This window comes from Nicotiana tabacum, chromosome 24 (genome assembly GCF_000715075.1).
Source record: "Nicotiana tabacum cultivar K326 chromosome 24, ASM71507v2, whole genome shotgun sequence".
Lineage (NCBI taxonomy): Eukaryota > Viridiplantae > Streptophyta > Magnoliopsida > Solanales > Solanaceae > Nicotiana > Nicotiana tabacum.
This window is the reverse complement of record NC_134103.1, coordinates 80,061,587-80,074,442: the sequence shown is the minus strand read 5'-3', so window position 1 is coordinate 80,074,442 and position 12,856 is coordinate 80,061,587. Positions and strand designations below refer to the sequence as shown.

The window sequence follows — 12,856 nt, the reverse complement described above, 5'->3', positions numbered from 1 at the left end:
CTCGCCAAATTTCTCGAAATCTTCTGTTAAACTTTTCATGGACATTCCAAATTATCAGCCACAATCGCATATTTGACCTTCTATCGGGTAGTAAGTAGAACTCTTTGTAGAAACTACATCAAAACCACACAACCACTAACCTGCCCACAGGAGATAGCCCACCGGTGGAATTCTATACCGACCTCTTCCAACGACGCTGCACTGGGTACCACTACTACTAAATCAGTAAACCCTCTTAAGCTCATGCTCGTCCACCGGTTGTACACGTTTGTTCATTCCCCATTGACATCAACTGAAAGTCCGACAATACCTTCCAAACTCAAAGTCACGTTGCATCCGAAAAATGATAATCAAGCCCTTACACTCCTAAACATTTCAAGCAAATTCCTCTTTGCCATATTCAATCTTCCTCGGTATAGTAGCCACCATTCCAAACAAAATCCGTAGACCTAGTCACTTTCCACTATGACCCCCCAAATCGCTCCAAACTTTTCTCAAGGCATGTGACTATCCTACCATAGAATCCATATGCTACTATGCCCCTTCCACTTCGGTTAAACCATCTCCTTTAAGCAACTCCCCGACCTCTGCTTTTCATACTTGACCTGCTAGCAATTCAACCACCGCGAGACATCTCCCACCATGTCCTTCCTCATCCTTCGCTATCCACATGTTGCATTAAATCAAAATCCATCCCTGTAGCACCCAAACTAATAAATTGCTACCAACTCCAAGACTCCTCGAAGATCATCTCTCTCGAGCCATCAGCATTCGAAAGACCGATTTGATATCTAAAACTGCTACACACCGCCATCCCTGGCAACCACTTCTTAGACACTATTTCACCACACCCTGCCCCGAAGCCAAATCAAAGAAGACAATAACATCGACGAACCTTAATGCATTAAAACAAGGATGACGACACCGTATAACAAATGAAAATTCTACCACGCTCGAAAATATCAAGTGTCGCTACTCCATCAACCAAAACCTGAACATCTACAGTCCGATTGTTTTTCCTCCGTTAAAATTAAATGTCAAACCTCTAAACCACACACTGAGAGATCCCCCTTCCAAGTCATTCACTGCCTCGACACATAAATAAACACCCTGCCGTTACACCAACATTGTGCGATAATAACGCATAAATATCATCGCAATCCGTGCATGGCCTCAAAACCATAGAAAATACAAATACTGAGCTGAAATGACATAACATCCTTCTGCAAGGCGACGATAATAGCCTGCCCGAATACGCGGGGAAAACATCTTGAAACCTTTGTGATATATTACATATGAGTTCCTTCAACTCCTCGAGCTATTTTCCCTCATTCCACTCGTCCAGTCCTCTTCACGAACTTGTACAATCGATGCCACAAAGATAACCAACTCTATTATCAAAAAAATAAGGAAAGGAGCGATAATTTGGCATCAGATATCCGGAGGTGTGGAAAGAGCCACTGTGAGAAGCGGAAAAACCATCAAAAAACGACGATTGTTCGTGGACGTTTCTAGATGCCCAATTGATAACAAGTGCTTCACGTCGCATGAGATTGAGTAGGAAGGAAATAAAGACATAAGCCTCAAAGGAATCAAATCACACGAAGAGGAATCAAGAAGAGAAGTGCTCCTAACAGCCCTGTAGCCTCTCGAAGATAAGTATAGACGTCTCTGTACCGATACGCAAGACTTTACTAGACTTGCTCATGAATCGTGAGACCTAAGTGAACCTAACACTTTGATACCAAGCTGTCACGACCCAAAATCCACTAAAGGTCGTGATGGCACCTAACGCCGCCGTTAGGCAAGCCAACAGTGATTGTTCAACTTAATTACTCATTTTATTACTTTTGAAATCATAATTTTCATTAATTAAATAATATGAAATAGAATTTACTAGGTAAAAGGATAATAATCATGTGAACTACCATACTAAACATCCAGTAGAAACCCCCAAAACCCGATGTCACAAGTGCATTAGTACCAACTAGAAAATATAATAAAATACAACATATGTCAAGAATACAAGTTAGACAGGAAAACATAAATAACGCTGATGGAGACTCTGTATACTGCAGATCGTAATATAAAATGCAGCTCACCATAAAGTCCCCGCAATAGCTACGCCTCTACGCCCGAAAGACCACCAGAAATGTAAACCTGCACAATAGGTGCAGAAGTGTAGTATGAGTATGTAAATCGATGCATACCCAGTAATTATCTAGCCTAACCCCGGAGAAGTAGTGACGAGGGGTCGACATCGACACTTACTAGTGGTCCAATAAATCAAATGCAGTAGGAAGTAAACAGATGTGAGGCAGAGTAAACAAACGAAGTAAATAAGTATGGATACGTGGTACAATCCTCCTCTCAACAATAAACTCAAGCTCTCAATTAGCAGTTACCTCCTCAACCGGAGTGTATATATAATGGACCTCATTAGATAGGTGGGCTTTATTCAAATCAGGAAAACTCACAGATACACTAGCTTCTTGTCAAATATGATGCATGATTCCATAAGAGTATTTTATAGAAATGATGAGGCCTACAGCCCGATCCCATCATATTGTGTGCACTGTCGAGGGTCGAACGACACGAACCATTGATGCATCTATTATACTGCCTAGACGAACGACCCTCTCCCGTGAGAGTGTGGTACATGATCCTGCCAAGGCGAACGGCCCGATCCCATTAGAATAAGAAGCTTTAACGGGTCCTTGATCCCACTCATGAATAAACGTGTGAGTTATATATTTTTAAGGAAAACCTTTCAATGAAAAAGCATAGCGCGGGAGAAATTCGTAAGAGTTTTACAATTATTCCACAGCTAATCATGAAGATCGTCAAATCTCTAAAATAGCAAGTCTATCACTCTACACAAGTCTAGTCCTAAGTTGTAACGTAAAACAAAGGAATTTAATAGGCCAAGTACAACTCAAATAGTACAGTTATAGCATGGCGGGAACCTATGTCTACCCGGACATAACATGAATTTAGCTACGTACGGACTCTCGTCACCTCGTACGTACGTAGCTCCCGCAACATGTAGCACATAAGAATATAACACTTACGTGGTAAATTTCCCCTCACAGGGTTAGACATGAGACTTACCTTGCTCCGAAGTTCCATAACCGGCTCTAACACTACTCTAACACCTCAAACCGATGTCAAACATCTCGAAACTAGTCAAACATCGTGTAAATCAATCAAAATATACTCCAATGCTTAATTTAACAAATTATAACAATTCCTAACTCTGTTCGAAAAGTCAATAAGGTCAACCCTCGGGCCCACGTGCCCGAATTCTAAAATATTTTTGAAGATAAACTTTACCCATAATACCACAAAATCAAATATATAATTTATACCAATTATGTGGTAAACAAATAAAAAAAATACCAATTTCTAAGTTTCTCTCAAAATTTAATAATTTTTACAAATTTCCATGTTTAAATCCACATATAATCCATGTATTTCACTAACATTATCTGGGAATTACTTACCTTGCAATGGTTGATGAAAATCTCCCCTTGACGTTGTCCAAAAATCGCCCAAGTCAAGAGAGAGTGAGAGAAAATGGGCCAAATCCCGTATAAAAATCAAGTCTACCTAGCGCTGCCTCGCATCTGCGGTCTCCTGATCGCTTCTGCGACAGCCGCTTCTGCGGCTTCAATCTCGCACCTATAAGAACCCAGGCCAGGTCGCCGGCCGCATCTGCGGTGCCTGTTGTGCATCTTCGCTCCCGCTTCCGCGTTGCCCCCTCCGCAGGTGCAGTTCCGCTTCAATTTATGTGAACTCATTTCCTTTTTAGTCCGTGTCAAAAAGAATGACTCCTTTTCTTATTTGGAAAAACTTTATCTTTATGCAATGATTTATAGCCACACAAAATATATGTGCTTCATTTTACACCACAAATTCAAAAGTCCTCTCTTTTTTCTTAAATTTCGTGCCTAGTCAAACGGGTTCACATAAATTGAAACGAATGGAGTATATTGGTATTATATTAATTAGTTGTCACCAGTATTTTAAAAGGTGTTGGCGTAAGGTGAAGCGTTTTACATATGCCTCAGCAAGGCGTAAGCCCCATAGGTATTTAATTTTTAATATTTTATAAAATAATATAATTACAATAAATATTTATAGACATGTAAAATTGCATAAAAATTGAAGAAAATTATAAATATGTGATATATATATATATATATATATATATATATATATATATATATATATATATATATATATATATATATAGATGTGCTTCATCCCCATCCCCACAAAAAACTAGTCAAAATAATTTATTATACGCTACTTATAGAAGCACAAGTAACTTGAGTCGAAAAGAATAAAGTTTTCTACATTGAGGAACAAAAAAGATGATTAACTTACAATTTGAACTTTGAACTTGCTGCTACGAAGAAAAATGGAGTTCTATTTGTATTTGTAAAAAAAAACTGAATATTAGTTGCTTTTAGGAGATATTAGCAAACTAACGGACAAGATAAAGAATTGGAAAAGACTATCAATCAGGCTTCAATCAATAAAAAAGGTCTTGACTTTTAAATTTAATACATTTCAGTTCCTTTTTAAAACTTTTAAATAATTACCGAGATGATTTTTGACAACTTGGATATTATATGAAGGATTTATCCAATAAATTTTATTTTAATTTGAAAAAATCTCTTGGGATTACGCCTCATTAAAAAAATGCGTCTCAAACGTCCGGGCATATGCCCCGAACGTCCGGGCGAACATACGTCCCAAATTATTGGGCTTACACCTCTTGAGACTTTCGGCCCACGCCATTACCTCAGAGCGTTTTTGATGCGCCTCGCCCCAGAGCTTACTTCGAAAACAATTTTTAAAACACTGATTGTCACAGCCCTGTAGTTAAAGCCATTCACGACAAATGGGAGAGGGGTCATATTGGGGACATAATAACGTAGAGACCAAGCATTGTCTTGGTCATTTCTTTGACCGGTGAAAAGGCAGCAACACTGGTTGCCTCTCCATCTCCTGTTTGGATAAGTTTCGCGGATCCTAGAATCACTTTTCTTTTATTTAAAAAAATATTGTTTTTTAAAGTTGAAGTATTTTAAAAGAAAAATAAGTGCATTTGAGGAGAAGCAGAAGTATTTTTGGAGAAATAGAAAAAATAATTTTCGTACTTTTTTGAAAATTAATTTTGAAAAAAATATACATAAAAATAATTTTTAAAAATTTGGCCAAACACTAATTGGTGGTCAAAAATACTTTATAACCCAAACTGTTTGTTAAGTATTTTGCGGGGAAAGCACTTGGAAAATACACTTAGACTATAAGCATTTTGCGGTGAAGCACAAGCTGAAGAATAAGCTGTTCCTAGTCTCAAAGGAACGCAATAGATTAAATTGGCAAAAATCTCAAGAAATCTCAAGATTAAAGAGAAAATTTCTAGAGTTACACAAGAGAGGTAATTTTACTACTCCGATTTAAGTTAAAGTACTCAAATATGATTGTGGAGTATGTCTTAAAGTGGAATTTGTGATGTAAACATGGTAACCAAGTAACCCTAAAAGTGGGTCTTGTGAAAGAGATGATGAATAGTACCTAGGGCTAGGGAGTAATTTGGGTTATTGTTCCAATAGCTCTAGTTAATTGGTTATAAATACCTCGTGTCATTTCTGATCATGTCTAACATGTTGTGCCCGCACATTCATCTCAACATCCTCATCTCTGCTGCCTTCATCTTCTGGACATTGGACGGCCAATGGAAAGGTAGAGGTAGGACAAAGAAGAGGTGGGGAGAGGTGATTAGGCAAGACATGGCGCCGTTTCAGTTGACCGAGGATATGACCCTTAATAGGAAGATATGGAGGTCGAGAATTAGGGTAGTAGAGTAGGTAGTCTAGAGTGTTATAACAGTAGTATTGGCACGTAGTCTCGCTTTCTGTTGGTAGTAAGTTTTTTATGATTAGTCGTTGTTTTCTTTCATTGTTGATCACCTTACTATATTGTTGGTAGTAGGGTTTTTATGACTAGTCGTTGTTCTCTTTCATTGTTGATCACCTTACTATCTTGTTATTTTTATTCTGCTTTTATATGGCTTTTTGGTACTGTTCCTTCTTGTCTATATTTTCATTAATGTGGTGCTTATGCTTTACTGAGCCGAGGGTCTATTTGAAACAACCTCTCTATCCTCACAAGCTAGGGGTAAGCTCTGCGTACACACTACTCTCCCCAAACTCCATGGTGTGAGATAATATTGGGTATGTTATTATTATTGTTGTGTGGGTGATAAAATGAACTCTATTATGGTAGTATTCAGAATTATGAGAATTGGATGGCCTTGAGCCTATTGCGACCCCTAAATGGGTTATGATGAAATTGTTTGAGTACTAATTGACGGAATCCGATATGGAATATTGTAGATTAATATAACTTGCGCATGTTGAGCTTGTTGGACTTATTTGGAAGGCAAAGACGAGGTAAGTTAAGATGTACCTTCCCTTAAGAATTATTTGATGAATTCCATGAATTCTAACATTTGCTAAAGTTATTTTAAATGTTGGTTTGGGTTCGTTGGAGCGATCGAAGCTTACCATTCATGCTTTAACATTATGAGACGTCTTATACTATCTTATAGTATCGTATATGCATAAATTGTATTGTTGGTCCTTTATTGACTTGTATTGAATGATAGCACTTTATACCATATTTTTCTACTTGATTTAAATCAAATAGTTATCGCAAATATTGAAACTCATTATCTTGTGATTTTACAGCTTATCGAGATGTTTTTTTAAAAATCGTTTTGTCAAAGTCAAAGAAACTTTATCAAAGTATAGAATTGAGCTATGGACCGTGAGAGCCAATTATCGAAAATGTTTATAGGACCTACGGGTTATACAATTTAAAAAAAATATTATTTGGGAGGACCATAGTTATTATTGCTTATAGACCACACATTTCAGTGTTTACCATATATTGTCCAACGAGACACCTTACTGTGCTAGCACTATCGTCAAAAGCCCATAGCAATGGGTGAGGCGGCCTCGTGACCAAGCGATGGTTACTATCGTCAATATCTTTCAGGTGAGACACCCAGGTTGATCGGGGGATGGTCAACATACATATATCGATTATTGTTATAGTTATAACTATTGGAACTCTCTATTGAAAGATTTGCAGCCTATTGAAAGATTACAACCTATTAAAAGATTTACATCCTATTGAAAGATTACAGCATATTAAAAGATTTACATCCTATTGAAAGATTACAACCCATTGAAAGAATTATATCCTATTGAATGATCTACAGTCTATTCAAAGGTTTACAGTCTACTGAAAGATTTGCTCTATTGAAAGAGTTATAGTTTATTAAATATTTCTTTTCATTATTGATTTTATGAAATGTCATACTTATTGTACTTCATGTATTTTACGTATCCCTAAAGTATCGTTCCAACCTTATCGGAACAAGTGAATGATACTTACGGGGTACGATTTCTATGAAATTGTGCTCAGCCTCCCATGTGGGCAACTTATTTGATGTTTCAGATATTGTGACATTAGAGTTGACGACACATGCTAGGCGTCTTCTCCTTTCTCTGCTATACTTGGTAAGCCCCGCTTATTTTGTCAGTGGGTATATGTCTAGAGATTTTATTATGTTCAGTCATTCTATAGTGGTTCCAATTACATTGTGGGGAGGTCTAGTCATATGGATGATGTTTATACTTTTTTAGAACTCTCGTGTTTATTCCGCACCTATGTATCTTGGCCAAAGGCCTACTTATATTTTTTTAAAAAGACATTTAATTAAATAATTCAAGGCGATATTTTAAATGTTTAAGTGATACTTCAAACCATGAAATAATCAAGATATGTTCAAGTGGTTCGCTTGGTGTAAGTTGATGGCACTGGGTGCTGGTTGCCCTAGTCTTTTTGGGGCGTGACAAAAACTTATAGACGATGAGTGAAACAGTACCTGTATAGACCCCTTAACTGCTGATGTAGAATATTATATATCTCTATCAATTATGTAGCATATGAGATTTTATTTCATTAGCGTGTCTCCAATTCGTGTGCAAGGACATTGCAAGTATCTGAATTACAAGTTTTCTGATATTGCCAAAGCAAGAATATAGTTTGTTAAAACAATAAATGATTCACTAATGTTGACCGAAATCATGACATTACTTTTAGCGTTACTTCCTGTCACGATACGATTGTTGCTTGTTCTTCTATAGGAAAAATCAGGTCCAATGATTGATTTGCTTAATCAGTTAAGGACCTTCTTAGTGTGAAATATAATGCAGGAGCAATGAATTTGGAATGGCCAAAAATTGGAAATTTCTTCAATGAATCACAGCCTGTACTATAGAAATATTATAGAGGAAGTAATCAATCTTTGATGAAAATAGTATTTTAGTACAGTCTGCAGTAGAGGAATTAAGGATAAGACATATGAGGGTTGAAGAAATGCTGAATATAATGCTACTGTCGGATTTCAGAAAAGTTGATCATTCAAGTACCTATTAAAAACCAAATCTTTCTTGAAGTGGAAATAATTTCTTCCTTTTCTGCAGAATGTAAGATTAATGAATTCTTAGGTAAAGAAACATAAAACAGATTCTAATACACAAGCAAATCAACATGTCAATAGGTGGACCAATCTATTTCTTAGACACATCCAGGTTTTAATTATCATTAAGAACATACTTTGATCATAGACAATAAGCAGAAATCATTTTTATCCGTGCCTTGATTTAAACATCATTATCAACTGTCTAAAAAATATGCCTAACTGAATCGTTATTGACCAAGAGTCTGGAAATCCTTCCTTTCTCTTATTGTCACTGACACGAATACACAATGCAGATATGGCTAAAGAACAGAATACAGTATCCTCTCATAACACTCGTTTTTTTCCTCTTCGTATTCTTCTCCATCTTATATAATGCAGAAGACCCTTTTTTCAATGGTGTTACATTTTCATCCAAGAAAGAACCTTTATTGAAATCTAGCCATAAGGAAAACCTCACCATCTCAGGAAATCCTCCAGGTGAGTGTCCAAAAACCTTTTGGGATCGTCAAAATTATATTTTTTTGTTCAAACTTTTTCCTTCATTCATTAGCAAGTTCTCTAGGGCTGGTTAATGGATTGTTACAATATAATATATTCTGCATTCTGTTGAAACTGAGGGTTAAAAATGCATAGTTCAATTTTCATGTTTTTCTTTAGCTGGCCTGATGGGATTTTCCTGTGAATATGTTTGATTTTTTTAATAGTGCCTTTGGATAAATCAAGTACCTGCCATTCTACTGTTAAGTATAGTGGAAGGAGAGCTAAATGGGGTAGCCGTGTACTGGGGTCCGGAGGCCGGAGAGAACTATTGGAGACGTGTGATTACACTTCTGGAAAATGGGACTTTGATAACATTTCACATCCACTGTATAACGAATCTGATTGTCCATATATGTCAGATCAAGTAGCTTGCCAAAAATATGGAAGGTCTGATCTGGATTACCAGTATTGGAGATGGCAGCCTCACAACTGCAATTTAAAGAGGTATCTTTTGTTCTTTCTTTTCGTCTCTTGTTCGGACTTACCAACAATTTTGAGATTGAGACGTAATTGTTGTTATTACATCTTCTACGGTCTAGAGCTACTTATTCTTGTACCTTGTTATGCAGTGTCAAGTTTCTTGTTGATCTTATTAATCAATAGTTGAAAGCAGTTCAGTAAAAAAAAAAAAATCTAAAATCTTAACTACGAGAGTGGTTCGAGGTTTCCCCTTTATATTTTAGACCATCTTGTCTTCTTTGTATTTGCTATGTATGACTTCTTTTCTTTCATCAAAATCGTCTCAAAATTGTTGTAATTCTTGTTACCATTGTTGACTTGTTAATGTACGGTATATAGGTGGAATTCGACTGAACTGTGGGAGAAATTAAGAGGGAAAAGACTAATGTTTGTAGGCGATTCACTGAATAGAGGACAATGGTTATCGATGGTGTGTCTAATGCAATCTGTTATTCCGGTTGAGAAGCAGTTCATGACACAACAAGCTCACCTTACAAGTTTTAGAGCAGAGGTCAAGTGAACTTAAAACAGTATATTGAAATATAGCCTGTTGATATTAAACTTTAAATGATGATTTCGCGTTTGTTTCATAATAAAGAAAGTTTAACACCTGGTGCCAAATTGAAGTGTTTTTGTGTTGATTACAGGAATACAATGCAAGCATAGAGTTCCTTTGGGCGCCATTTCTTGTCGAATCAAATTCTGATGAGCCAATGGGTCACAGATTGCCTGAGAAAATACTGCGTCCTGACTCAAATCTTAGGCATTCATCGCATTGGATTCATGCTGATATATTGGTGTTCAATTCATATCTTTGGTGGAGAAAGGGCTCTGTTAAGCTATTGTAAGTGTGAAAAGTAGGTCATGGCTTCTTCAGATATGCAAATTAGATGAGTCAAAGATATGCAAAGAACAAGTAGTTGACAACTTAGGCAATTAATATATGAAAACTAAAATAGATTTGTCAAAGAAAAAGGATTTGCTATCTAATTAGTTCCATTCCATTAGATGGAGCACAGAAGAAAATGGAGTTTGCGAAGAAATTGATGGATTGAGAGGCATGGAGTTGGCCATGGACGCCTGGGCCAATTGGGTAGAATCCAATGTTGATCCGATGAAGAAGAAGGTCTTTTTCGTCACGATGTCACCTACACATTTATTGTAAGTGAGGACCAACTTTTATATTGCTGAATGTTTATTTATGCATGTATCTATACTGGTCTAAATCAGGAACTTTGATGTATGAAGTTGTTCATTTGAAGTTCTATAAGTTTTACTTTGGTGCCTGCTAAGGTTTGTTAAGTCGGATTGCCAAATGCCTAAACGTTGGTGATGAACTAATAACACCTCAAAACTAGTTTACAGGAAATATAGAGTTCTCCATTTCATTGCCAATGTACAGTTATTTATGAGTCCGCTCCACAAATCTTACTAGAACTGCTTGTTTTTTCTTAGAGAAGTCAGATACACAGTAAGTAGAGGAAAAGAATTCTTAATTGTTGGTAGAAACTCAAAGCAGCTGATTCTGTACAGTAGTGTGTGCTGCAATAAGGGGTCCGACGTCATTATGCTAAGAGAGGAAAATTGCTTTATTGTAAGTTAGCGAATTGATCCATTACAGAAACAGAACTTCATAAGTTCTGCTAATGTATAGATATTTATGTTGGTTCATACATATCCAACCCAACCATCTCATAGTTTGAGTTCAAGTTTCCAATTCATTTGAAACAAAAATTTCAGAATTTTCAGTTTCCGATGAAAATCCAAAATTGAAGGACTTCTTGGTTAGCTTTAGTGCTTGTTCTTTTTTGTTTGGTTGTTGTTATTGTTGTTTTATCTTCTTTACAGAAAGAAATTGTGCTACGTCATTTTGCTTCTGTGTATGTGTATGCAGGAAACAAGAATGTGTATGAAGGACTTCTTGGTTAGCTTTAGTGCTTGTTCTTTTTTGTTTGGTTGTTGTTATTGTTGTTTTATCTTCTTTACAGAAAGAAATTGTGCTACGTCATTTTGCTTCTGTGTATGTGTATGCAGGAAACAAGAATGGGAACCAGGAAAAAGAGGAAACTGTTACGGCGAGAAGCTCCTCATAAAGAACCAAACCAGGGAAACTAACGTCGACATGCCCACAACGCTTATGGTGGAAAAAGTACTAGCTAGGTTGAGCTCAAAGGTCTCCGTTCTCAACATCACTCGCCTTACAGCATACAGGAAAGATGGCCACCCTAGCATTTATCGAAAATTTTATGGTATACTCTCCCCCGAGGAATTAGCAAACCCTGCAAGTTACTCGGATTGCATCCACTGGTGCTTGCCAGGGGTGTCTGATGTATGGAATGAGCTGTTATTTCAGTTTTTCTGACACGGAGGGTTAGCCCGATTAAGGATATAAAGGCACTCACTACTATTTTGTGGCAGTTGGTGCAAATTTACTGAGTGTGACCGGTAATACTACATACGTCTGTGACAGGACTTTTTCTAACTGATCCTACAACTATCAAAGTTTATGCATAGAGCACAATGTACATCTGAAATGATTTTTGTTGTTCATAATGATTAAAAATTAGTGAGGGCACCAATTGCCCAATGAAGAGTGTTTTACTTATTTCATGTTTCACTTCAGTAGTTCTGCTCATTACTAGTAATTTTGATTGAAAATTTGAACCAGCAGCTGGCCATATGTGGCTTGGTCAGTCAGTTTTATTCTCCCTTGGCTTTTTAAAATGGAAGAATTACGTCCCTTGTTACTTGGCCCAACAACCTAACTGAAAATGGCCCAGGTTTGAAGCTCTTACCGTGTTTGGCCCAGGTTGTACATAACCTGAAAAAATATTTTCATCATTTAGACTAACCTTGAAGACGTAGTTCCTCCGGTCCAAAGCCCACCTATGCTTCTTGATATTTTCTCGTATGCGTATTCTGCCTTATCATATAAGCGTACTTCAACTCCAAGTGTGAAACTCGATCTTTGAACAAGATTTGAAGTTGTCAATTACGAATGTCCCTCATCCTTGCTACTAGATTTAGTACTCTCTTCCTTCGAGTGTATATAATCATAAGACCTCCATCATTGGAGCTAAAGTTTTTCAAATCTAAAATTTGATTGATTAAAAAAAAACTTCATTGAAGGTTGAAGCTTTAAGTTTGAACCATATATGAGATTTTGAGTTTGAAAGCAAACTTAGATCTAAGATATGAGATTAATTTTAAAAAGAGTATTATTGAGTTTGCTTGGAAATATCATTGGGTGTTGTTCCAATCCATTGGAAACATCAAGAGGAGTTCAAA

The 12,856-nt window shown here is 36.8% G+C and overlaps 1 protein-coding gene across 1 annotated transcript; it reads left to right on the top strand.

Moving 5' to 3' along the window:
• The first annotated feature begins 7,047 nt into the window (after positions 1-7,047).
• LOC107784241 (protein trichome birefringence-like 35) lies at positions 7,048-12,173 on the top strand. The gene is made up of 8 exons (XM_075247578.1): positions 7,048-7,074; positions 7,574-7,601; positions 8,948-9,046; positions 9,469-9,553; positions 9,908-10,079; positions 10,216-10,412; positions 10,577-10,729; positions 11,603-12,173. The coding sequence occupies exons 1-8, from the start codon at positions 7,048-7,050 to the stop codon at positions 11,928-11,930; spliced, it is 1,089 nt and encodes a 362-aa protein (XP_075103679.1). The 3' UTR covers positions 11,931-12,173.
• The last annotated feature ends 683 nt before the right edge of the window (positions 12,174-12,856 follow it).